The following is a 26,315-nucleotide window of genomic DNA, read 5'->3' on the forward strand; positions in this document are numbered from 1 at the left end:
GGAGGCAGCGGGGGACCAGGAGGGGGCTGAGGAGGAGGCGTGGGGGAATGGGGGGATCGGATCAGTAAACACCCACTGGAGGCCAGCCCCAGACACTTCGGGTGCTGAGCTGGGAGACCTGCCAAAGGGGTCTGACGGCTGAGGAGTGGCCTCCAGCCCTGGGGCTCTGCCTCAGTGTACCTCCCTCTCCCCTCGGCTCCCCTCCCCGCCACAGTTTGTGTGTGTCCTTTGCTCTGAGCGTCTCTGCTTCTGCCTGTCTCTCGAGGTCTCTGCTGGTGCACCCAGCCTCTCTGGGGCTTTATCACCGTCTCCCACAGCAGACTAGCTGCCCTGCCCTAATCCACCATCTACTGTCCCTAGGGGAGAGGGGCCTGTCTGGATGTCTGGATAACGGTCCAAACCACGGGGCTCAGCATCCAGCCAAGAGTCATTTGTTGGGCATGAGAAAGAACCACTGAACTGGAGGGTGGGCAGCAAAGCACAAGCTGCAGGTCCCTCTCTATTGTCGACCTGTCCGGAGGCAGGGGGAAGGCCAGGCTGCCCTCGGATAGCCCCAGGAGCAAAGGAGTGGGTGAGAGAGAGTGGCTTGGCCAGGGCTGGAGGGGGAGGAAGAGGAGTGGGGCGGGGGCAGACACTTGGCCCCCAAGCTCAGCAGGCAGATGTGGGGCGGAAAAAATGTGCTAATGGGGAGCGTGAGTCATCAAGGTTGGCAGGGGATGGGCCCTGCAGCCTGAGCTCATCCCGGCCTGCCTGGGGCCTGGGGGGAGCCAGGGGTAGCAGTGGCTCAGACCTCCCTTCCTCTCTCCAGCCTCCACCTCCCCCAATGTTAATGCAGCTCTGGGGCCAGACAGGCCTTGGAAAGGGGGCTGGTGGGCCTGGAAAAGGCATCAAGGCAGAGGGAGGCAGGAAGGCGGGCGGGTGGGAGTTTCAGAGTTTATTAACAATGGGTATAAAAACAGATGTGAGTGGAAAGGAGGAATGGGAGGGAAGAGAAAGACCCAAGGCAGAGAAGGAGGGTCATCTCAAGGTGTGGGAGAGCCCCAGGGGCAGCAGGAGATGGGGAAATCACTCTGTGGATCCTCAAAGCAGAGGGAAGGCATCCAGGCATCCAAGGAGAAGGGAGTCCAACCCCAATGGAGGGTCCCCAGAAAAGGGGAAGGTCACTAAGGGCGCTTGATAAAGGACCCTGGGTAGGGAGCTCTGAGGAGAGGGGTCCAGTGGGGCTGAAGGTCAGCTGAGGGGGACAGGGCAAGAGATCCAGGTCTGCAGGGACCTTCAGGGAATCTGGGGGAGGGATGTCTGAGAAGGGACTTCTGAGAGGAAAGGGAACCTTGGGAGATCCTGGCAGGGAACAGAACCATCTGAGGGTGCGCAGTCAGGGGTGGGAGAGCAGAGCCATCCAAAGGTGGCTGGAGATGCAGGGAAAAAGGGGAGGGGGCCGACTGCCTGAGGACCTCCATAGCAGGCAGGGGAGATATGGGGGGGGTCATCCAAGAGTCACTGGTATAAAAAAGGAGCAGCTTGAGGATGGGCCAAGGGTGATCCCCCACATTTAATCCTGTGAAGTGGGCAGTGCAAGTATCCTTTCCCCCCTTCCCTAGGGGGTGATGGAGACCCAGAAGAAGAAGGGCCAGGCCCAGGGTCATGGACTGGGCCAGAGCCAGAGCTGAGACTTGAAAGCAGGCAGGTGTCCTGAATGGCCCCCATTCTCCCTGCACCAAGGCCAGGTTGTGGAGGGGCTGCAGTGGGCATTAGAATTCTTTTGTGAACTCCCTCACAAATGTGTGCCCCATCCAGCCCCAGCCCCCCTCAGGATGGTAGCCTCTTCCCTCCAGGAGGGCAGTAGCCCCTCGGGCTCCCACTGGAGCAGGGACTATGAGCTTGGCTCGAGGGCCCCCCGCCTGGCGGGCCCACGCCCGGGCTCGGGCCTCAGCGAAGGCCAGCAGCTTCGTGCCCACGCCACGTCGACGGTGCCAGCGGGCCACGGCCAGGCGAGCTACAGACAGGCTGCCTCCGCTGGAGCCAGGCCTCAGAGCCAGGACCCCGCACACATCATCAGGTCCCCACACAGCCACCCAAGGGCCTCCTAGGCCAGAGTCTGAGGGGAGTGAACCCCACTGCATCCGCACCATCAGCTTGAGGGCAGCCACAGCCAGGGCAACGGGCAAGAGCAGGGCCAGGGCGAAGGAAGCCAGGACAAAGCGGAGACCGCTGCTGGCAGCAGCCAGGAGCAGGAGGGCGGGAGGCCGAGTCAGGGCGTGGAGGGCCACGCGGTTCTCTGTGTCCTTCACCCCATCCTGAGGATAAAGGGGCAGAAGTCAGAGGCACAAAGAAAGAGAGATGGGCACTCACTGGTGGGGACCCTGGCAGGGAGGGGCTGCTGGGAGGATAGTGAGGACCTGAAAGGGGCAAGGGCTGGTGAGGACACCCCCTGAGGGAGCCTCTGGTGACAGGACTGGTGCAACACTGGAGAATAGGGTCTAGCAGGGCCATTGAGGCAAACAGGCTGGTGGGAATACTCAGGGGCCAGATCAGCCAGTCATTGGGCTTTAATGATGCACCTACTATGTGCCAGGCACTGTGCTAAACCCTGGAGAGGTTTCTGGAAGGGAGCTAGGAACAGTGTGGGAGAGCTTTGGAAGGGATCAGTAGTAGGAGGGCAAGGTGGGAGGGAGGGGCAAGGGTCCCGGGAGAGAAAATATGTTTTTTGTTCATTGAAAATAAATTAAATGTAAAAATACTGAAGAGGAGCAGCTGCTGAACTTGGGGGGAGGGGTTGGGCAAGAGCTATTGAAGACACTGAGTCAAAGTCTGGGGGGGCGGCGTGGGGGGAGATCATGGAGGGAATCTCAAAAGAGGGAGGATGGTGGGGAAGAGCTAATGGGAAGCCAGAGGTGGATAAGGTTTGGGAGGAATCCTGAGCAGAATGTGGGGTGGCCACAAGGTGGTGTGAACACTGAGAGACGAAGGGAGGGGATTGAGGAGAGATCTGAGGAAGAAGGAGTGAGCCCATGAGGAAGGGGAGGGAACACTGGGGAGGGAAGGGGCTTCTGGGAGTCCTGGGGGGAGGGGATAGGCTGGAATGCTGTGGAGGGGGGGGGGGTTGGCTAGAGGAGGAGAGCTTTGTTGGTGAAAAGAGGCCAGTAGGAGTCTGGAGGGAGAGGTTCTTCTTTCCTCCCTAGGTACACAGCTCTCCTGATTCTCCTCCTGCCTCAGTCTCCCCCTGATGCATTGTTGTCCTCATCCCAGGCCCTACCTGTGGCCCTACATGCCTCCAGATGCTATCCAGGACCCCCCTTCCCTAGTTCTTTTGGCCTCCTCATCAGCTCCCAAGGGTTCAGCAATCACCCCCAGGCTAGTGACCCCAAGACCTCGGGCCACCTCAGTCTCTTTCCTGACAGTCAGGCCTGGATGGCCAACTCTGACTGTCCATCCTGTGGGCATCAAATTCGACACATTCAAAGCAGAACTCATCTTCCCTGCTCTATGATTTCCCTCGGTGATCTCATCTGCTCCCATAGATCCAATCACCAGCTAGAAATGCCCAGGATTCCCAGATCTATGCATCCAGCCCAAACCTCCCATCTCCAACCCCCTAGCAGTCACCTTGACTGTAAGGAAGTGTCAGACATCCTAACTCAACATGCCTCGATAGAACTCATTATCTCCCCCCTCCACCTTCCCTATTAATGTAGAGAATATCACCATCCTCTTGGACCCTCAGGCTTGAAAATGAGGCGACTTCCAGCATTACCCACTACTTATCACCCCCATACCCAAGTCCTGGCCACGGTCTGTTTTACCTCTTCGAATCTCCCCAACCTGCTCCCTTCTCTCCTCTGACCCTGCTCCCACCCTGCTGCAGGCCCTTGCCCCCTCATGCCTGGACTACGGCATAGCTGCCGGGAGGTCTGCCTGCCTCAGTGTCTCCCTAAACTCCCCAGTCCATTCCCTTTTGCCACCGAAGGGATTTTCCTAAAGTGCAGGTCCTATCATGTTACTGCTCTTCCTCAATAAACTCCAGTAGCTCCCTATCGCTTCCAGGATCAACTGGAAAATGCTGCTTGGTTTTTAGAGTCCCACCCTCACCTTTCTAGGCTTCTTACACCTTGCTCTTCTTTATGTAGAGGTAGCAAGGTGGCTCAGTGGATGAGGCGCTGGGCCTGGAGTCAGAAAGACCTGAGTTCAAATCTGGCCTCACATACTTGTTAGCCAGGAGACCCTAGGCAAGTCACTTAGCCCTGTTTGCCTCAGTTTCCTCAACTGCCAAACAGGACTAATATTACTGATTCTAACAAGGATCAAATGAGATAATATTTGTAAAGTGCTTAACCCCACACCATACAGATGCCCATCCCTGTGGCTTCTGTATAGTCTGCTGTGTCTCAAATGGGCCATCTCCCCCCTCTGGGCATTTTCACCGGCTGTCTCCCTCCTGTCTCCCTCCTCACCGCTGCTTCCCGGCTCCCTTCACATCTCAGCTGAAGCAAGGAGCCCTTCCTGGTCACCCTCCACTTTCTGTCTACCCTCTAGAATTGTCTCGTCTCCTGTTTGTACCTCCTTGTTTGCACATTGTGTCCTCCATCAGACTGTGACAGGGAATGGGCTTTTTCTTTCCTTGTATACCAAGAGCTCAGCACAGTGCCTGGCAACTTGTAGGAGCTTAATAAATGCACATTTACTAGGGGACTTTCCCACAAATTAATCCCTCTTCCAAACTGGGACCGCCATCCTCCTGGTCACCCTAGTTCCCAAATCTAGGTTGGCACTCCTCACTCTCATTCACCCCTCAGAGTCAATCAGTCACGTTATCTTACTTGTTCTTCTGGATATTGCTCAGATCCTAAGCTCTAAAAAGCTGACAGAAGTGAGAGTAATTAGAAGTACCACTGAAGGAAATAAATGTGTCTTCCTATCTCTCACTGTGACGCTGAGGAACAGGAGAAAGCCATGCCTCAGATATGACTGGATGAATGTGACTCCTCTGATGGAAACAGGAGGTGGCGAAGGGGTGACACTGGGCAGGCATTTTGACTAATTTCTTGCGAACCAACTTAATGGTCATTAAATAGAAACACTTCAACATATGAAGAATGAGAAAGGAATAAAAAACAGCTTCTGTTAGGCAATTTCCTTGCTAAGAAGATAGAGATGGCCCTGGAGGTTAAGAAGCTATCCTCATGCAGCGCAGAGCGGGAAAGGATGTCAGAGTTTGGTTGAAGGTCACTGGAGGGAAAAACAGGAGATGTTGTCATTGGAGTACGGTACTACAGGAGAACTTAGATGAATGGCTTGGGAAACTGGTCATATGCCTGGCACCAGTGCAAGGTACAGTAGTAATGGGGGACTTCCAAGATTCAGACATCTCCTAAAGCACTCTCTCTCTCTCTATCCCCCCTCTCTCTCTCCCCCTCTTTGGCTCTGTCTCTTCTCCTTCTCTGTCTCTTCTCTCTCCCTCTCTGTTTCTTCTCTCTCTCTCTCTCTCTCTCTCTCTCTCTCTCTCTCTATCTCTATCTCTCTGTCTCTCTCTCTCTCTTTCCCTCTTCTCTCCCCACCCCCCGACTTTCCTCCTCTCTCCCACTCTCTCTCTTTGCCAAAAGGAGATCAGCTACTGATAAGTTCTTGTCTTGCCTTAGTGATAATTTCATCCTCTTTAAAGGTGGAAGAATGAGCAGGGTGGAAAATACTATTCAGAATATGATTCTCATTAATAGGGGGAACTAGTAGCTGGGAAGGAAATGATGGAAGCCCAGGGCAAAGCCACCATTCTATCTTAAAGCCTGTGAATGAGGAGAGGAAAGTCAGGTATAAACTGGAATGAATGCCTAGATTTCAGGAAAGTACATTCAAAATGCTTCAAAAGAAGGCTAGTAAGGATCCCAGGGTCTAAAATACTCCAGGGCAAATCAACTCAGGAGGGATGGGAGATACTCAAGAATGAAATTCCAAAGACATAAGTGGGACATTCCAATGAGGAAAAAAATAATATTTGTTTGAGGGGAACTATGTGGATGCACAGGGAGCTCAACACCCAAATTAGATTCTTAGAACAAATGTACGAGAACAAGGCCAGATGACAAAATGACTGTAAGGATGTAGCAAAGTCCTGCAACAAGTACCAAAAATGCTAAAGCTCAGGGGCAGCTAGGTAGCACAGTGGATAGAGTACTGGGCCTGGAGTCAGGAGGACCTGAATTCAAATCCGACCTCAGACCAGACTCTCTTTGCACTTACTAGCTGTGTGAGCCTGGGCAAGTCACTTAACCCCAATTGCCTCAAAAAATAAAAAAAAAAGGCTTCCTTTTGGGGCAGCTAGGTGGCACAGCCGATAGAGCACCAGTCCTGGAGTCAGGAGGACTTGAGCTCAAATTTGGCCTCAGGCACTTGACACTTACTAGCTGTGTGACTCTGGGCAAGTCACTTAATCCTGATTGCCTCAGAAAAAAATACAAATAAAAATAATTTTAAAAAAGAATGCTAAAGCTCAGAACAGCCTGAGGCTGGGCAGGGGGTGCTAAAGACACCAAAAAAGGGCTCCTTTAGTTATACTGGGAGGAGGATCAAAGAAGAGATGGGAAAGGGTGCTTTGCTTGGGGCAGCTAGGAGAGAAGAGCTGCCCCTTTCTAAGCATTCATTTTATCTGCCAAGAGAATGACCTTGGCTCTGGGAATGAAAGGCGGCAAATGGCTCACAGGGAGTTAAGACTCAAGATCAATAAGGAAAAAGCTGTCCTTGACGAACTCAAGTCATGTGGGCCAGAGGAACTCCATCCTTAAGTCCTGAGAGATTTGGCAGCTGTGACTGCCAAGCCTCTCCCACTGACATCTGAAAGCTGGCGGAAATGGGAGGCACTGCAAGACCAGAGAGGGTGAATGTTGTCATGATTTTCAAAAAAGGAAAGAGAACTGAATCCGAGAACGATAAGCCAGAAGATTGACTTTGATTCCTAAACACTTTCTAGAATAGCTCACTAAAGGGAGAGCTATCTCAAAAGGGGAATAATGGGGGTTACAAAGAGTCACCACAGCTCCATCAAGAACATGTCATAGCCTGGTATCCATGATACACGGGAAATGGATTCCAATTTCTAAGAAAAAACCGATAAAGGGAGCAAGCAGAATCATATTTGTAAATGCTTTGCGAATATGTGTAAAGCACATAGCGCAGTGCCTGGAATATGGTAGGTGCTATACAAAAGCTGATTCCCTTCTTTTTTCCCTCCCTTTCAAAGGATCCGAAGAGGCCGTTTGTAAAGGGGGAAATCCAAGCTATCAACAGAAATGCAAAGCTCCAGATCACTCTTAATCAGAGAAATGCCAATTTAGAAAACTGGTGAGGTTCTACTTCACACCCATCAGATTGGCACAGATGACCAAAAAGGGAAATGATAGATGCTGGAGGGGTTAGGGAACAAATGGCGCTTGGCATGGTCTTGTTGGAGCTGGAAATGGGTCTGACCATTCTGGAAAGCAATTCGAAAAATGGCCCCCAAAGACATTCAGCCATGCCCGCCCTTGGACCCACACATACCACCACTAGACCCCAAAGACACCCAAAAGAGAGGGAAAGTTTCCATAGGTACAAAAACATTGTGAAACTCTTTTTGTTACAGTCATGAACTGCAAATGAAAGGGATGCCCATCGACCAAGGAATGGCTGAGCAGCTTATGATCCATGAATGTAATGGAATACTGATGTCGCACTGGAAATGTCTAAAGGAAGAGTTTCAGAGACACTGGGAAGACTTGTACCAACAATGGAACAGAGTGAGCAGAACTAAGAGAGCAACAATGGGAATAGACTCGGAAAGACTTAAGAATTCTGATCGATGCAATGACCAACCATGAGTCCAGAAACTCAAGGAGGAAGTGTGAGAATGACCTTCAGCCAGGGGGATGGACATTTGCAGACACAGCCAGCTGCGGATGGATTTTGCTTGACTCTGCACATCTGACACAAAGATCTCCCTCCCTCCCTTCCTTCCTTCCTTCCTTCCTCCCTCCCTCCCTTCCTCCCTTCCTTCCTCCCTTCCTTCCTTCCTCCCTCCCTTCCTTCCTTCCTCCCTTCCTTCCTCCCTCCCTTCCTTCCTTCCTTCCCCTTCCCTTCCTCCCTCCCTTCCTTCCTTCCTCCCTTCCTTCCTTCCTCCCTTCCTTCCTCCCTTCCTTCCTCCCTTCCTTCCTTCCTTCCTCCCTACCATCCGTCCATCCTCCCTCCCTTCCTTCCTTCCTTCTTCCTTCCTTCCTTCCTTCCTTCCTTCCTTCCTTCCTTCCTTCCTTTTTAAAGTGGGGCAGAAGGAGTCTGGGGGATTATGTGCATTTAAAAATGAAAAGAAAATGGTCATTCCAGAACAACCTCATTTCCTTTTTGGGCAAAATTGCTACAATGATAGCCAGAGAGAATGCTGCGACTCTAGCTTATGAAGCACCAGGTGAAATTGCCCACACTATTTTGGCAGCACAGATGGAGTGGATACTACAGTCAGAGCACTTCAGAGACTCAAGAAGTGGTGGTTTATAGTTCAACAAAAACAGTCTCCAGTGGAGTGCTACAGGGATCTGTGTGGGGCTCCAGGCTATTTCATCTATGACTGGGATAAAGTAGATGCCATGCTCCTCAAACTTGGAGACTCCATGGAGCAAGGAGGGAGGGGTGGCCCACTGGGTGATGGTCAGGATCCAAAAGACTCTGATGGGCTCAAAACTCGGGCTTAAGCTAAGAGATGAAACTCAATAAGGATCAATATAAAATCATCACCTTAGGTACAATCCAGGTGACCAGGACAAGATGGGAGCAGCCATCTTTAGGTGGCAGTTTGTCAGAAAATGATCCAGGGGGCTTAGTGAACCGTAAGCCCAATGGGAGTCAACAGAAGGAGGGGGAAGCCAGAACACACCTGGGCTTTGTGGGGAGAGCCAGGGACCAGGAAGGTGATAATCCCATGTGCTCTGCTCATCTGGACAAAGCTTGATCTGGAGTACTCTGCTCCCTTCCAGATGGTCCCAGTTAAGAAAACAATAACAAACTGGAGGAGATCCCAATTTGGGGCAACCAGGATGATGGAGGCCCTCCAGGTCATGCTGCAGGAAGACTAGCTATAGGACTGGAGACATTTAGCCTGGAAAAAGGAAGAGTGAGGAGGGATGATAGTGCTTCAGGACAGGCAGGAGGAGGGAGCCCCAGAGGGAAAACTCAGAAAGGCTGATTCAGGCTCCAGGAAAAGCTCCCTGCTTGGCAGACTCCCCAAGGAGAATGCAGGGCTGCGTCCAGGCAAGGGCTCCCCTCCTTGGAGGGCTTCAAACAGGGGCTGGAGGATTCCCATGGGCCAGGGCAGGAGCTAGGAGGCTGTGGCCCAGGGCCCTGGAATCCTCAGATCCTGTCCCACCTTTCTCCCCTCCCCTCAGCCAGGCACAACTTCCTTAAGGGCCTCCTGGCTCCAGCCTGGATGAAAGCTGTCCTCCCTTCTTTCCTTCTTCTCTTCCTCTCTCCAATCCATCTGTTGCCCTGCTGCTGACACTGGGATTTTCCTAAAGTACAGCTCGGACCAGTCACCCCCTGCTCCAATCTTGGGAATAAAATCTAGACTTTTCTACCTACTGCACTCCAGTCAAACTGGATAACTTGCTGCTCCCAGAGCACCAGATGCCAGTTCCTGCCTCCTTACCTTTGCCCAGGCTGCTCCTCTTGCCTGGGATGCCCTCCTTCCTCCCCTCCGACTCAGCTTTAGCATCACTCCCTACAAAAAGCCTTTTTCTACTCCCATTGATGCTACTTTGTAACATCTTTGTAACATACTTCAGCTACTTTGTAGGTTTCCTGTACGGTGCCCAGAATGTAAAGCAGCTTGGGGTGTGTGTGTATGGGGAGAGACTGCTTGGATCTAGGCCTTGTACCCCTGAGACCTAGCGCAGCACCTGGCTCGTAGTGGGCTCTTAGGAATCTCTTGCAGAATGAATGCCATGAAGGAATGGTCCCGTGCGGTCCTGCTAAGTGGCTGGGGAGACACTGCCGATAAGGGGCTGGCTGGGCCTGGGAAGGGGGGGCAGTATATGGCAGGGACCTGCGGGCCTACTGGGCGGATGGGCTGCTGGGAATTTGGGGGAGGGGTGACCCTGGTTCAGCCACACGAGGGGAAGGGCTGCAGCTGACACGGGCTGGTGAGAATTGTGGTGCGGCCCCGCTGGGGGCACATGGAAGGGAGGAGGCTGTCTGGCTTGGGGCGGAACGAGGACTCGGGCAGGGGTGGGGGGGCTACCTGGCCCGTTCCCCTCCCCCTCCCTTCATTTCCCCACCTCCCCCCATGCCTTAGACCTTCAGCAGCTCCACGACGAGGGCTTTCTCCTCCTCCCGCATTTGCCTCACGGACAGGTGGTCGGGGGCCATGTCACCCCTGTGGGCGCCCCCCTAACCCGGGTAGCTGAAGGTCCGTCTACCTGCGGGAGAACGGGAGGGAAAGCCCCCCGCCAGACTCGGTAATGGTTCCTTCCCCAGCTGTCCTCCCCCTTCCTTTGGAGATAATAGTACCTCCCCCAGCGATCTCTGCCTAGGCAGCACACAGCACCCCCTCCAACAATGGGACCGCCCGGGTACCCACGTCCCCTCTACTCCAGTCAGCCATGGTCCCACCCGCCACGCCCCTCTCCCACCTGACTGTGGCCCCACGCCTCCAGTCTTGGGGAGGGCAGTCTTAGGAGCGGACGGAACATTCCATTCTGGACAGGGTCGGGGGAGGTACCTGTCAGGCAGATGGTGAGGGGGTTGGGTGGGAAGTTAGCTGGAGAAGCTGCAGGGTAGGTGGGTGGGGCATCTGTCGGCCACAATCCCCACTGCTGAAGCTCAAGGGATGCTTTGAGATGACCTTAGCCAACCGATGCCCCACCCCCCATTTCAGAGAGGAGGGCAGCTGACAGCGCCGGGTCTCCTGATGGGAATCCTCCGCTGCACCTCGAGAAGTGCCCTGGCCAAGATCTCAGGCTGGGAAAGCGGGCGGGACGCAGCACTCGCCAGACTCAGGAGCCTCGGAGGACGCATCCTCTCCATCCGGCGGCGCCCCGGGGGATTGCGGTTGCTAGGCAACTCCCCAAGGGAGCTCATTGGCTCTGGCCTCAAGAGCAGGAGGGATGGGAGGGTGAGAGTGCCCCAAGTCATCTGTCACCCCCTTCTCGGCCGGATGATGGTGGGGCCCCTCAAGTCCTGGCCACGAACCACCCCAAGCCCCCTTGGAATGACTGAATCGCAGGCCGTAGACATTTAGCTCTTTATTTTACAGAGTGGGAAACGGAGGCCCCCGAATCCCCTGGAAGGGAAGAGCTTGGCCAGGGTGGGCCCCAGGCAAGGGAAAGGCTGGCAGGGGCCACGTAATGGGCATTAATAAACGCTGCTAAGACTGGACTGGCGTGTGAGGCTGCTTCTGCGGGATCTCCCGTTCACCACAAGCCCTCTGCCCCTTCCCAATGAAGAAGAGGAGGGAGAGGAGATGAGTTTCATTATTGGTACACTGGCCCCAGCTGAGGCTGAGGAGGAGAGGCCAGTCCCTCAGGCCTCCCTCAGAAGGTGTGCACCAGCTGCACTGCAGGCAGGGCTTGTACTATGTGAATAGAAGGCAGCCCTGGCTGGGCAGCCCCACTAGTGGGCCCCGCTGCTGCCCCAGGGACAACCTGGACCACCTGTGGGTTAGTCCCAGTGGGAGCCCCGGTAGGCATGGGGGCTGGGCTGGGAGGGGCAGCCAGCAGCTGGAGGGCAGCCCCTGGCACATTCTCTGCCAGGTCCGAAGGGGCTGCTGGGGCACTTCGGATAATGAGAAGTTTCTGAGCCTGTGGGCCTGGGGCAGTTGACTCAGCCAGGCCTGGAGGGAGGGTCTCCACTCCCTGCACACAAAGCCTGGTCTGCTCACCATCAGCCCCACTCAGTACCAGGACACTCTGCAGGCCCTCTGCGGTCTGTAATGTCTCAAAATGCACATCCTGAACCACAGTTCCACTGCTGCCCCCACCCCCATCACCTGAGCTGGCTTCTCCTCCTGGCCCAGGGGCTGTTAGCAGCTCCTCACCAGCCCCACCCTGCACCACAAGCAGATTTTGAGCCTCTGCTGGCCCACCAGACCCCCCAGGGCTGGCCAGTGGGCTGGCCACTGGCTGGAGCTGCAGGGAAACATCTGGGGTGGGGGGCAGAGGCTGGAGTTGGACCGTGGTCACTTCCTGTGATGTTTGTAGGGGCTGCAGTTGGACCGTGGTCACTTCCTGTGTGGGCTGGAGCTGGACAGTGGTCACTTCCTGTGCAGACTGGAGGGGCTGTAGTTGGACCGTGGTCACTTCCTGTGTGGGCTGGAGCTGGACAGTGGTCACTTCCTGTGCAGACTGGAGGGGCTGTAGTTGGACCGTGGTCACTTCCTGTGTGGGCTGGAGCTGGACCGTGGTCACTTCCTGTGTGGGCTGCAGCTGGACAGTGGTCACTTCCTGTGCAGGCTGGAGGGGCTGTAGTTGGACCGTGGTCACTTCCTGTGTGGGCTGCAGTTGGACCGTGGTCACTTCCTGTGTGGGCTGTAGTTGGACTGTGGCTACTTCCTGCGCAGGCTGTAGCTGGACCGTGGTCACTTCCTGTGCAGGCCGGAGAGACTGTAGTCGAACTCCACTTGTTTCCTGTTGCCCCATCTCTCCACTGGCCACACTCTGTAAGACAATGAGGCTTTGCCCCCCACCTCCAGCAATGCTGCCCCCACCTCCCTGTCCCCCAACGGCCCCAGGCCCTGGGAGCCAGACCATCCCAGGCCCTTGGCCCTCCCTCCCACCATTCCTTGGGCCCTTTCGGGCCCTAGCCCCAGAGGCTGGCAGCAGGATGACCTTGGGCGTGGCTGGGGGTGGAGGAGGTGTGGGTCTGGGGGGCTGGACACTGCTGGGGATGAGTTGGAGGCCCTGGGCTGTCTGAACAAGGAGGAAAGTCTGTGAGTTGGCCGGGCTGGGTCCTGCTTCTAGCGACAGCGTAGCCTGAAGGTGGGGTACCACGTGCACGTCCTGGGTGGCAGCAGGGGCCGTGGCCGTGGGGGCTGTGGCCGTGGTCGTGACTGGGGCCGGGGCATGCGTCCGGAGGTGGCGCTGGAGGTAAGCAGCCATCACAAAACCACGGCCACAGATGGTGCAGGTGAAGGGCCGCTCAGCTGAGTGGGTGCGCTGGTGGAGGAGCAGGTTGGAGGAATGAGTGAAGGTCTTGGGGCATAGCGGACAGCGAAAGGGCCGCTCCCCGGTGTGCACTCGCTGGTGCTGCCGCAAGTTGGAGGTCTGCGCAAAGCTCTTGCCACAGACGCTGCAGGAGTGAGGCCGCTCCCCCGTGTGCACGTGGCGGTGGCGGCGCAAGCACGATGTGTTGCGGAAGGCCTTGCCACACTCCCCGCAGGGGTAGGGCCGCTCCCCAGAGTGCAGGCGCAGGTGGTACTGGTAGTGGGAGGACCACTTGAACGTTAGGCCGCACTGGGCGCAGGTGAAGGCGCGCAGGCCCGTGTGCACACGCTGATGGATGGCCAGCAGTGAAGAGCGCTTGAAGGCCTTGCCACACTCCCCGCAAGGGTAGGGCCGCTCCCCGGTGTGGTCACGCATGTGATAGCGCAGGCCGGAGGATCCCTTGAAGGCCTTGCCACACTCAGCACATTTGTAGGGCCGGTCGCCTGCTGGTGCCGGGGCTGGACCTGGGGCTGGAGCCTCCTGGGGACAGGTGACCTCAGCAGCCTCGGCCTGCGGCAGCGGGCGCCCTGCCGCTGCCTCTTCAGCGTGGGACCGCTGGTGGGCCAGGAGGCTGGCCAGCTGGGGGAAGGCTCGGTCACAGCCGCCACAGCGGTAGGCCGGCGGCCCGGCCGTGCCATGGCTCTGCTGGTGACGAGACAGGCCGGCTGCCGTCTTAAAGGCTTTGCCGCAGGGAGAGCAGGTAAAGGTTGCAGGCTGGGCAGCAGCAGCCTCCACCCCAGGCCCGGGGCAGGGCTGGTGCTCCAGGAGCAGGGTCTCACTGGCGAAGGCCAGCTCGCAGCCCCCACAGCGATAGACCAGCTCCACCGTGGTCTCTGCCGCAGCCAGGAAGAGCTCAGGGACCACAGGGGGAGGGGGCGGCGGAGGGAGAGGTGGAGCCTCCGCAGCGTGTGTCTCCAGGTGGCGCTGCAGGTAGGCATCAGAGGCAAAGACCTTGCCGCAGGGCTCACAGCGGTGCGTGGAGGCCGAGGCCGGGGCTGGCCCGTGGGTGCGCTGGTGGAGGAGCAGGTTGGAGGAGTGGGTGAAGGTCTTGGGGCAGGCAGGGCAGCGGAAGGGCCGCTCACCCGTGTGCACCCGCTGGTGCTGCCGCAGGTTGGTGCTCTGGGTGAAGCTTTTGCCGCACACCCCGCAGGGGTACGGCCGCTCACCCGTGTGCACATGGCGGTGTCTGCGGAGGCTGGACGAGTTCTTGAAGGCCTTGGGGCAGTCCGGGCACGGGTAAGGCCGTTCTCCCGTGTGCTGGCGCAGGTGGTACTGGTAGTGGGAGGACCACTTGAAAGCCAGGCCGCACTGGGCGCAGGTGAAGGCGCGCAGGCCCGTGTGCACGCTGCGGTGAATCTGCAGCAGGGACGAGCGCTTGAAGGCCTTGCCGCAGTCTGGGCAGGGGTACGGCCGCTCACCCGTGTGGCCTCGCTGATGGTAGAGTAGGGCCGAGGAGCCCTTGAAGGCCTTGGGGCAGTCCGGGCACTTGTAGGGCCGCTCTCCTGTGTGTGTCCGCTGATGGTGGAGCAGGCGGGATGACCATTTGAAGGACTTGCCGCATTCCCCACACTCATACTGCGCCGGCGCCTGCGGCGGGCCGGGAGGGGGGGGCGCCTGCTCTCCGGGCCCCTCGGTGGGTGGAGCTGGAGCCACGTCCAGGTGGGAGCCCACCATGGCACCTGCGAGGATCAGAGCGTCAAGAAGCAGGTATTAGGAGCCTCCTGTGTGCCAGGAAGGATATGCATAAATCAATATGGTAAAGGAGGGAGGGGGCAATCAGAAAAGCCCCAGGGGGCGGTGGAGCATAAACCAGGTGGGGAAAGAGGGAGAGCTTTCCAGGTAGGGAGCCCGGGCAAAGGCGCAGAGGTGGGAGATGAGCTGTCGCATAGGGGGAACAAGAAGGAGGCCAGATAAGGGAGCTTGGAGAGGTCAATCCCTTTTTCCAGAAGAAGAAGCTGAGGCACTCGGAGGGCAGTATACAGCCTCCTGATGGATCCTGGGACCAGGAACTTCTGCTCCCCTCGCTGGGCCTCAGTTTCCCCTTCCGCAAATGCGGGTATTGGCCGCTGTCTCTTCCCCATCCCCCATGAACTCTCTGGCCCCTTTAAGAATCTGACAGGCGCCTTTAAGAGGCCAAATTATTTTCCTGCCGACCTGAGAAAGAAGACTCCCCCTTAAGAACAGACGTCGGGAAGCTAGCTTGGTCCCGCCCCTTCCGGTCACGCTGGCCACGCCCTTCCAGGTCCCCTTCCTCTCTCCCCAATAACTCCCCCCACCATCGGTTTTCTCCCTTCCTTGGTTTCTTACCTGCGGCTTCGGGGGGAGGGGAAACGGGGGGCCCTGAAGCAGGGGATGCCGGGAAGGTGGGAGTTCCGGGAGGGCCGGGGAGGGAGAACAGCCTCCCAAAGGCCCCCCGGCGCGAGGCAGCCAAGCTTGATCGGCAGCGGCCGCGCACACAAACTGTCTCCCTCGTGCGTCACTGCGCATGCGCGAAGTTGATTGACCGTCCCGAGCGCTTCTGGGAACAGTAGTCTCGGTTCTTCTGGGGGGGGGGGGGGCTACAGTGCGCATGCGTAACCCTAGATTTTGCGTGGCGACCTCCTAAATTAGGCTCCACCCCGCTGCGGGTCGAATCACAGCGCACGCGCAATCTTCCATGGCCGCCTCCGCGGCTCCTTGAGAGACTTGTGGATCTTCATCACTCTGTCTCTTGCGTCAGCGCGCGTGCTCACTTGCTAGATATTGTCTCTTGCTTTGGTCTCAAACCTTGCGTACTGCGGACGCATGCTCGCCTCGTTATGCGAACTAAGCCCAGAGCTACTGCGCACGCGTCCTTCTCACTTTCCACGATTGGGCGCCGCAGCACCCCTGCATTCTGGGAGTTGTAGTTCTTTTGGAGGACCGTTTGATCGCTGGCTTACCAGACTATCTGCTGGGGATGCGGGCGGACAGGCTCCTGGAGCCCCTTAGGATGGACGAAGTTGCTGGCTCAAGAGGAGGCCGCTTTGGACCTGATGCCTATGAGCTGGTCCCAGGTGCCTGGAGAAACCATCTGGGGGGCCAGATGGTCCCACTCCCTGGATAATTCACAGTGGTCAAAGTGAAAGGGCCTGGCCCTCAGTGGGCCAAGGATGGGAGTCTGGAAACACCCCCTCCCACACACACCACCCCAGTTACCTACAGATCCCCCACCATCAGAATCCCCCACCCACCCAGTCAGGCTGTGCGTCAGGGACTGCAGAGTGGGCCATCTCCCACACCAAGGAGCAGTTCCATGTTCTTGCCTCTGGTGAAATTAACAAATCTGGAGGAAAAGTCCCCGGAAATGGTCCTCACTTTGTTCAGAGGATCTGGGCTCTGCCCAGTCAAGCTCCAGGACCAAAAGGAAGCCAAGCTAACTACCCCCACCCCAGCAGGCCTGTTACATTTCCAGGATGGGGGCCAAAATGGACCTCCTGCTCTTCCCCACCCCCCAAACAAAATATGCTCCTACTTTAAATGGCCCTGTTCGTTTAAGGGCACTGACCGATCCAACCTTGGTCTCAAACCTTGTGACCGTGGATGCATGCTCCCCTCGTTATGCGAACTAAGCCCAGGGCTACTGGGCATGCGCCCTTCTCCTTTTCCACGATTGGGTTTGAGAACCTTGGATGGACTTGAGCCTGCTTGTAGAAAGGGCCCAGCCTGCCTCCTAAGCCTTCCCTGGGCCTCAGTATCTCTATCTGTAAAGGGCAGAGTTTGTGTGAAGCTTCAAGTTCATCTATTTCCATAAAGGCAGAGGGTCCCCTGTGTCACTTAAACCACTGGGGGGAATCTGGCTGTTCTCCCCAGCCCCTCAGTCCTCTCCATTTCCAAACCCAGTTCCACAACCACCCCCACCTCCCCATAGCACATGGAACCCAGTGAGATCTGCAGACCCAGCTGAGCTGCTGAACTCAGAAAGAGCCAGGCTGTCCTGAGATTGCCACAGACCAGCTGGATGCAACCCTCCCAATAATACACTGGGAGAGGAATCTGGATTGCTGCTCTCCACCTTCAGGAAAACTCGGGGAGCTTTGGTTTTAGGGGTGGTCACTCTAAGCTTTCAGGTATTCTCATTTTCCCACCCCCACCCTCCATTACTCACAGAATGTAAATTAGAAGCAGAGAAAAAGTCTGTGGGTAATGGATATAATCCGCTGGGCCTGGAGTCAGGAAGACCTGAGTTCAAATGTGACCTCAGACACTTAACTAGCTGGGTGACCCTGAGCAAGTCACTTAACCCTATTTGCCTCAGTTTCCTCATCTGTAAAGTGAGCTGGAGAAGGAAATGACAAACCATCTGTCCCAAATGGGGTCACAAAGAGTTGCCATGATTGAACAACAACAAACAGATATAATTGGGGAGTTCTCCCCCAACCCCCCTCCATCAAGCCCTGGCTAGAGCACACCCTTGGCGCAGACTTAGAGCTGGCCCCTTCCAGTGCCACATCTGTACTGGCCTTTTCCAGGGGCCCCTTGACAAAGGACATGAGTACCCTAAGGTTTTGGCTTGGGTTCCACTTGCCACTTTTCTACTATACCCACACCCCTGGTGGGGATGAGGGTGGGGTACGTTGTTTCAAAGCTTCATCAGAAGTTAGACCTAGTGAGCCAAGCAGAGTTGGCAACTCAGTAGACCTTAGAAGGAAGGACTTGGCTCTCTGGTGTTCTCTTCTCTCCTGAAAATCTAGCCTGCTTGGGACTTCCAGTGGGGGAGAACGAGGGACTTCTCCCTCACAGGCAGGAGTTGTAGTGGTCCCAAGTGCTTGCCCAGGTTGCATAAATGTGTCTGTGCTTCAGGCATCAGGCATTAGGCTTCAGGCTCCAGGCTCCAGGCTCCAGATTCTGGGCTCCTGGCTTCTGGCTTCTGGCTCCAGGCTCCTGGCTTCTGGCTTCTGGCTCCAGGCTCCAGGCTCCAGGCTTCTGACTTCTGGCTCCAGGCTCCAGGCTCTAGGCTCCTGGCTTCTGGCTTTAGGCTTCTAGCTTCCAGCTTCTGGCTTCAGGCTACAGGCTTCTGACTTCTGGCTCCAGGCTCCAGGCTCCTGGCTTCTGGCTTTAGGCTTCTGGCTTCTGGCTCCAGGCTCCAGGTTCTGGGCTCCTGGCTTCTAGCTTTTGGCTTCAGGCTCCTGGCTTCTGGCTTCAGGCTCCAAGGTCCAGGTTCCTGGTTTCTGTCTCCAGGCTCCAGGCTCCTGGCTTCTGGCTTCGGGCTGCCTCTCCTGCTCCTGGTTGCTCAGACAGTGAGACTGACATCAAAGGTGCTCCTAGGTCCCTCCAGAAGTGGCCCTGAAGCCACTAGAGTGTCCTGGCCTGGCTGGCTAGGAGCCAGGGAGCTGGAGGGATGGCATGAGGGAAAGGGAAACCAGTTCCATCAGCAGGCTGCCACCTGGCTTGGCTTTGGATGTTTTAGGCCTTGCCGTCTCCGTCTCTGAGATGATGAGTTGTAAGTTACTGTCTCATGGTGAAGTCTTGGCGCGCTCATCAGTCTCCATCTGAAACTTTTCACTTTGCGTGGAGGAAACAGAGCTGTCCTATACCTGGTCTGCACTGCACATCTCTACTCTATTTTTTGGGGACATCTAGGGCAGGAGCTAAACTTTTAAGTGACTTCCCTGGGGGCACTGGGATGGGCAAGAAGGGCCAGAGAGTAGGAGGAAAGTAGCCTGTACCCGCTGGTCAGAGTCCAGCCTCCCTGAGGCCTGAATCTGATCTGAGCATGTCCGTGCAGAGAGAAGGGGAGCAGGGGGTCCAAGGGGGTTGTCTATGCATGTGCCACTTTCCCCAGAAGGAAGTAAATGCCTTGAGGGCAGGGACCATGTCATCACCTTACACAGTGCCCTGGCATAGTGAGTGCCCATAAATCCTTGTTAATTAACTGGTGCCACCCAGAGGTGTGGTGAGGAACACTGCAAGCTGTGAAGCACCATATAAATGGGTGCTGTTATTATGGGCCTCATCATCCGTACCCCAAAGAGGTGGCTTCAGGAGGAGCAAGGGAACAAGTATTTATTAAGTACCTACTATGTGCCAGGCACTGTGCTAAGTGCTTTGCAAATATCCTTTAATGCTCACCACCACCCTGGGAAGTAAGTGCTCTTATTATCCCCTTTTTACAGTTGTGGAAACTGAGGTAGACAGAGGCTAAGTGACTTGCCTAGGGTCACACAGCCAGAAAGTGTCTGAGGCTGGATCTGAACAGAGGTCTTCTTGATTCCAGGTCCAGCACTCTTATTTCTCAACACGGCTGCCTTGAGAGTGTGGGGACAGAGCTTAAAAATCATCCTACTTTGTGACCGGAAAGACCGAATCCCTGGTGGACTTTCCACTATGATTCTCAGTTGATAGGGGTGTATGGGGTGTTCAGGGAGGACTAGCACCTCTGTCAGAGGGCTGCCGAGCCCTTTTCAGGGCTGCTTGGGATCACCCAACTCTTACCCGGGCCTCCAAGAAGCTGTGACATATCCAGTGGCCACACCCTGATAAAACCATCCTGGCAGAAGGGCTCAACCAGGCTGATGGTTAGCAGCGGGCCCTCGGTCATTTAGAAGAGTGTCTACCCTGAGTGTGTGAAGATGTCCCCGTTCAAAAGGCCAGATGTTTCCATGGCCATGAAAGTGGCGCTTAGAGGTTAGTCAGACACCAAAGATGCCAAAGTCATCCACTGAGTCATCGACAGTCATCTTGACTTCTATCTTGCAGCTGGACTTCAAAAACGGTAAGAGAGAGGCCGACGACTTTGTGCAGCTCTGCCTCGCTGAAATACAATTCACTGGGAGGCGAGACATCACCGTGGTGTCATTGGGCCTTTTTGAAAAATGAGGATAAACAACAAAAATCAGGTGATATAAATTAGTCAGCCCAACTTCATTAGCTTTCAAAAAGTGGTAGTCCAAAGTTAAGTCAAGTCAGCAAGAATTTATTACACACTAACTTTGTGCCAGGCACTGTGCCGGGAATACAAATGGACGGGAAAGAGACACTTCTTGTCCTCAAGCGGTTTGTATTCCAATGGTAAAAGGCAACACATGAAGGGAAACTGAAGAGGAGTGAGGAGGGGCGTGATGGAGAAGGAATTTCAAAGAATCAGGAGTGAAGCCTAGAGAGGTAGGAAGGGCCCCCTGCCGTCCCCCGCCTCCCAAGAAAAAATTATGCACATTCTCACCCAAGAGTGTACAGAGTCTAGGGGAAAGTGAGCTCAACCTTAGACCCCATGCAGCAGGCGCAGTAACTTGTAGCTCGAAGAAGTCCTTTTTCTGGAGTCTTCAAGGTGTTCCCGTTATGGGCTCCTTGGAGAGCCTTGAATCTGCTTTCCTAATTTCATCCAGACCATCCTTGGCTTCCCACGCAGATACTGCTGCCCACCATGCTGGGGATGCTTCTTGGACATCAATGGGCAAAGAGCAAGTCCAAAACCTTCCAGTCCTCCAGTGTTCTTGAGGTCTACCCCCTGGCCAAGGGGATGGGAGAGGGGGCCAATCGTATGGGGCTGTCCTGGACAAGAGGATGGGGAGAGGGGGCCAATCCCACGGGGCTGTCCTGGACAAGGGGATGGGGAGAGGGGGCCAATCCCATGGGGCTGTCCTGGACAAGAGGATGGGGAGAGGGGGCCAATCCCACGGGGCTGTCCTGGACAAGGGGATGGGGAGAGGGGGCCAATCCCATGGGGCTGTCCTGGACAAGGGGATGGGGAGAGGGGGCCAATCCCACGGGGCTGTCCTGGACAAGGGGATGGGGAGAGGGGGCCAATCGTATGGGGCTGTCCTGGACAGAGGAGGGGAGAGGGGACCAATCCCACGGGGCTGTCCTGGACAAGAGGATGGGAGAGGGGCCAATCCCATGGGGTTCTCCTGGCCAAGGGATGAGGAGGAGGGGGGACCAATCCATGGGCTGTCCTGGACAAGAGGATGGGGAGAGGGGGCACAATCCCATGGGGTTCTCCTGGCCAAGGGGATGAGAGAGGGGACCAATCCCATGGGCTGGTCCTGGACAAGAGGAGGGGAGAGGGGGCAATCCCACGGGCTGTCCTGGACAAGAGGATGGGAAGAGGGGGCCAATCCCACGGGGCTGTCCTGGACAGAGGATGGGAGAAGGGGGGCCAATCCCAATGGGGTTCTCCTGGCCAAGGGAGGAGGAGAGGGACCCATCCCACGGGGCTGTCCTGGACAAGAGGATGGGGAGAGGGGGCCAATCCCACGGGGCTGTCCTGGACAAGAGGATGGGGAGAGGGGGCCAATCCCACGGGGCTGTCCTGGACAAGAGGATGGGGAGAGGGGGCCAATCCCATGGGGCTCTCCTGGACAAGGGGATGGGGAGAGGGGGCCAATCGTATGGGGCTGTCCTGGCCAAGGGGATGGAAGAGGGGACCAATCCCATGGGGTTCTCCTGGCCAAGGGGATGAGGAGAGGGGGCCAATCGTATGGGGCTGTCCTGGACAAGGGGATGGGGAGAGGGGGCCAATCCCACGGGGCTGTCCTGGCCAAGGGGATGGAAGAGGGACCAATCCCATGGGGCTCTCCTTTCCCCAAGCATTGGCTGGAATGCTCTCTCCTGGCTTGCCGCTTGCTTGTCTCTCATCCGGTTCCCAAGGCTAAGTGGAATGGGGTGCTTCCAACCCCACCTTTAAACTTGGCATGCTCTCTGTCCTCATCTCTACCCCCCATCAAGGAACCCATTGCCCCTTCAAAGCCTTGTTCAAGTACCACTGCCTTCCAGATGCCTCTCGCGATGCCCCCCGCCTGTCCATTCTTCTCCTCTCCCTGTAACCTGTAGTGATTTGGTACCTATCTTGTGTCAGTTTCAGCATATGTTCACTCTTCTGAGTATGAGACAGCTTCCTTGAGGACAGATACTGGTTTTGTCTTTTCCTGACACATAAGGAGGACAGAGTCAGTGCTAATTGAACTGAGACTTGAATTGAATAAAGATTCTCCCCATGCATGCAGGGGCTTTGCGTGCTCACCCCCAGAAGTTCCCTCAGCAGCTTTAGGAGTGGGGATATATGCACTGAGCGTTCAGATCCATGGAACACGGCCGTGGCAGCTCGTGCTCCAGCCTTCAACCTTTGACGCTGCTGATCCACAAACAGAACCCTCAGGGCTCCCGGGACACCCGGCATCGGGCTTTGAGCGGCTTTCTCCACAGAACGAGACAGCTAGACTTTTTTGTATTTAAATATTTAGGTACTTTATTATGCTTTTTATTTTAAAAAATATTAAAAACTGGTAGTTTCGTGTCATTTTTATTTCCAGATATTTTTCTCCCTTTGTTGTATTCCTTGTTTTTTATGGTACACTACTATCCTATTACACTTCTCTATCTCATCCTGTTTAGCCGTTCCCCACCGGGTTGGGGGTAGGGTGGGGTGTATCTGTTTTGTGGCCAGTCCTTTGCAGCTACAGAAAGGCTAAGTGTTTTGGTGACTGTGGGATCTTTTTTTCTGACACTGACTTCCTTGGGGTATGCTCCTTGCCGTGGAATCCATGGGTTAGAGGGCATGGAGATTTTAGCCACTTTTTTTAAAAGCAGATTTTCAAATTTATTTCCAAGATGATTCAACCCATCCATAGCTCCACCAACAGGATACGAATGTGACTGTTGTTCCACAAACCCTCCAGCATTGACTCAAGGTCTTTCATCAGCCTTGATGATTTGCTGAATGTGAGGCCAGTCCTCGAAGCTATTTTGATTTGTATTTCTCTCTTTATGAGTGATTTAGAGCAGTCTTTCATGTGGTTGTGAGTAGTTTCACAGAATCACAGAAGTGGAGACTTGGAAGGGACCCCAGTAGGCATCTGGTCTAACCCATACATGAACAGAATCGCAGCATTAACGCGTCTGACAAGTGGCCTGTTCAGTCTCGGCTTGAAGTCAGTCAAGGAAGAGAAGCCCTCCCCCTCTCCAGGCAGGCCTTCTAATTTGGGACGGCTCCAACTCTTAGAAAGTTTTTCCCTAAATCAAACTCTAATCTGCCTTTTGTGATTTCCACCCATTTCTGCTTCTGGGGCCAAGGACAAGCCTGATCCTTCTTCCATGTGACAGCTTTTCCTATCATGTCTCCCTGGGCTCTTCTCTTCTCCACATTAAATGTCCTCAGTCTTTTCAACCAGTCTCCATGGGATGTGGACTCGGGGCCCTTCACCATGCTGGTCACCCTTTTCTGGACACTTTCCAGCTTATCAATATCCTCCTTAATCTGTGGTGTCCAGAACTGAACACAGTCCTGCATCCTGCAGATGTGGTCTGCCAGTGACAGAGGACAGTGGGACAATCACCTTCCTGGTCCTAGGAGCAGTGCCTCTCTGATTGCCGGCCAAGTTGGTTCTTTTCCTTCTACATCTCACTGCTGAAGGAATTGAGCTTGTGGTCCACTAAAACCCCCAGATCTTTCTTTTTTTAAAGAGCAATTACTATCCAATCTGGAAGGTGATTTTTTTTTCTACTCAAGTATAAGACTTTACATTGATTCCTATTGAATTTCACCTGATTTGATTCAGCTCTGTGCTCTAGCCAAAATCTTTTTAAAATCCTGACTCTGTCATCTAGTATGTTAGCTTTCCTCATCAACTTTGTGTTGTGTGCAAATGTGATGACCATGCCATCTATGCCATTATTCAAATCATTGACTAAAATATTCAGCCACAGAGGGCCAAGCAAAGATCCCTGGGGCCCTCCACTAGAGACCTTCCTGCCGCAGTAACACTGAACCACTAATAGCTGCTCTTTGTGTCTGGCTGGCTGAGTCAATCTAATTATATTATCTATCTGCTAGTCTAAATTGTTCCATCTTCTCTCCAAGAGGAATATGGGGTACATGATCAAAAGCTTTACAAAAGCCAGGGGAACTCTATCCACAGCATTCTCCTATCTACTAGCTTAGGGCAGGTAGGTGGCGTGATGCATAGAGCACCCGGCCTGGAGTCAGGAAGCCTTCTCTTCCTGAGTTCAAATCCTGCCTCAGACACTTACTAGCTGTGTGACCCTGGGCAAGTCACTTAATCCTGTTTGGTTCAGTTTCCTCGTCTGTCAAATGAGCCGGAGAAGGAGATGGCGAACCGCTCCAGTATCTCTGCCAAGAAAACCCCAAAAGGGCCCACAAAGAGTCCAACAGGACCAAAAAATGACTCAACGACAGCCACAACTACCTTAAAAAAGGAAATGAGGCTGCTCCGGCATAGCCTGTGCTGGCTGAAGCCGGGTCGGCTCTCTCCCATCACTGCTTCCCTTTCTAGATCATCACCAACCTTCATCGATCTGTTCGAGAAATGTCTCCGGAATGGAAGCAAAGCTTTCTGACTTACAGTTGCCAAACTGTTCTCTTCTCTTTTTTTGACAATCTGGACAATGTTTGCTCTTCCCCAGTACTTCTTTCCATTGTCTTTTAAACATCCCCGACGTTAGTTCAGCAGGCGCACAAGCCAGTTCTTTGAGGACCCAGGGAGGTGGTAATCTGGGCAAGATGAGTAGGACCCATCAAGGGTTCAGCTCAAGGTCAGTCAGGTGGTAGAGCACTAGGCCCAGGGTCAAAAAGCCCTGAATTCAAATCCAGCAATTCACTTAACTGCCACCTGCCTCAGTTTCCTTATCTGCAAAACAGGGATAATAATAGCACCTACCCTGCAGGCTTGAGAAGATCAAATAAGGCAATTCTTGTAAAATGTTTTGCAAACCTTAAAAAGTGCTGGCTGTTATATTATCATCTTGGGCAGTAAATCTCTGTTAGTCATTTCCGTTCTCCCATCTCCAGTGTAGACAAAACAGAAACAGACTGAAAACTGAGCAGCTCTGCCTTCTCTCTGGGCTTGTCATCCAGCAGCCCAAACAAAGGGCGTTTCCCTCCTTTCACTATCTTTTGTTTCCTCCCCAAATAGCTGCTTTTTGTCGCCATTGCTTTCAGAATTACTCATCCCTACCCTCTGACCCCTTTCCTGTTTGGGAATGGCATATCTGTTAGCTCCCTGTGGATACCAAGATTTTTTCCCCCGGATTTTCCTTTCTTATCCAACCTGAATTGATTTCATTTATGCGAGAGTTTTTAAAGTTCATGAAATCAAAATTAGGCCACGTAGGCTGTGCAGTGGATAGAGAGCCAAGCCCTAGAGTTAGGAGGATCTGAGTTCAAATGTGGCCTCAAACGCTTACTAGCTCTGTGACCCTAGGCAAGTCACTTACCTGTGTTCATACCGTTAAAAATTAGAACTCTCTGTCCTTGTCCCCATCCTGCATGTGGAATTTCCCCTCTCTATCAAACAACCCTTTTTTAGTTACTAGACATTAGCAATTAATTTAGTGTAGCCAAATAGTGGGAAAAAAAAAAGGAAAATTGTTAAGCTCAGCCCATTTGGAGCATTCTGCCTCTGGCCATCCCAAAATCTTTCCACTTACCTGTCTGGAGATCAGAGGTCAGGGTATTTAGGGAAAGGCCTGCAGGTCCTCTCACCAGCAGATAGTGAAGAGAGAATAAGAGTCAGATATGTTTGAGACCCCACCTATGGTCCACAGAGGACAAGCCAGAAACACAGAGGATATGTAGGGAGAGAAATTTGTTGTCCCCCCCCCCACCCAACATCTCCGGCTCCCTATTTCACTGGACTCTGTGATAGTTGACATTCTCCAGCGCTCAGGATCTCTTCTCATCCTTGTCCCTACTTTTGCTCCTGACCTGGTTATTTTGGCAACACGTATGCCAAGAAGCTGTAGCACTGCAGTGCCCACACCTGGGTAAACTGTCTGAGCAGATGGGCTAAACCAGGCTGTGGGTAACCAACAGGCCTCAAACCTGTCAGTGAGTTAGGAGATGTCTACCCCAAGCTTGTGAAGACTTTCCCTGATGGAATGGGCAGATAAGAACAGTTTCTTCCAGCTACAATGAGGGTGACTGAAGCAGGCACTGTGGAATGCTTAGAACTTAGTCTGGCATCGAGGATGCCAAGGTCATCCACCGCATCCAGGGCCACTGCCAGTTGTATTGACTTTTGTCCTGCCACTAGACTTCAGTGACTCAGAAATAGAGTGAGGCTGATGGCTTTGTGCTGTTCTGCCTCCCTTCAATCTAATTCATGCACCTGTGGTGCCATTGGTCCTCTTTGA

General features: G+C 54.5%; 2 protein-coding genes across 5 annotated transcripts; both read right to left on the minus strand.

Annotated features, from left to right (window-relative positions):
- Window positions 1-920: 920 nt before the first annotated feature.
- NAT14 (N-acetyltransferase 14 (putative)) lies at window positions 921-11,058 on the minus strand. 4 transcript variants are annotated; one of them, XM_036742735.1, is made up of 3 exons: window positions 10,733-11,058; window positions 10,309-10,430; window positions 921-2,297 (listed from the first exon to the last, which is right to left on the minus strand). In XM_036742735.1, the coding sequence occupies exons 2-3, from the start codon at window positions 10,378-10,380 to the stop codon at window positions 1,752-1,754; spliced, it is 618 nt and encodes a 205-aa protein (XP_036598630.1). In that variant the 5' UTR covers window positions 10,381-10,430; window positions 10,733-11,058; the 3' UTR covers window positions 921-1,751. The 4 variants fall into 4 exon arrangements, with proteins under 4 accessions (XP_036598630.1, XP_036598631.1, XP_036598629.1 ...); XM_036742736.1 differs by lacking the exon at window positions 10,733-11,058 and adding an exon at window positions 10,522-10,607 and having other exon boundaries at window positions 938-2,297; XM_036742734.1 differs by lacking the exon at window positions 10,733-11,058 and having other exon boundaries at window positions 938-2,297; window positions 10,309-10,539.
- Window positions 11,059-11,242: 184 nt separating this feature from the next.
- ZNF628 (zinc finger protein 628) lies at window positions 11,243-15,573 on the minus strand. The gene is made up of 3 exons (XM_036742732.1): window positions 15,519-15,573; window positions 12,450-14,890; window positions 11,243-12,131 (listed from the first exon to the last, which is right to left on the minus strand). Exons 2-3 carry the CDS (start codon window positions 14,883-14,885, stop codon window positions 11,544-11,546), a joined length of 3,024 nt encoding a protein of 1,007 aa, XP_036598627.1. The 5' UTR covers window positions 14,886-14,890; window positions 15,519-15,573; the 3' UTR covers window positions 11,243-11,543.
- Window positions 15,574-26,315: the final 10,742 nt, after the last annotated feature.

This window comes from Trichosurus vulpecula, chromosome 2 (assembly GCF_011100635.1).
Source record: "Trichosurus vulpecula isolate mTriVul1 chromosome 2, mTriVul1.pri, whole genome shotgun sequence".
NCBI classification, from domain to species: domain Eukaryota; kingdom Metazoa; phylum Chordata; class Mammalia; order Diprotodontia; family Phalangeridae; genus Trichosurus; species Trichosurus vulpecula.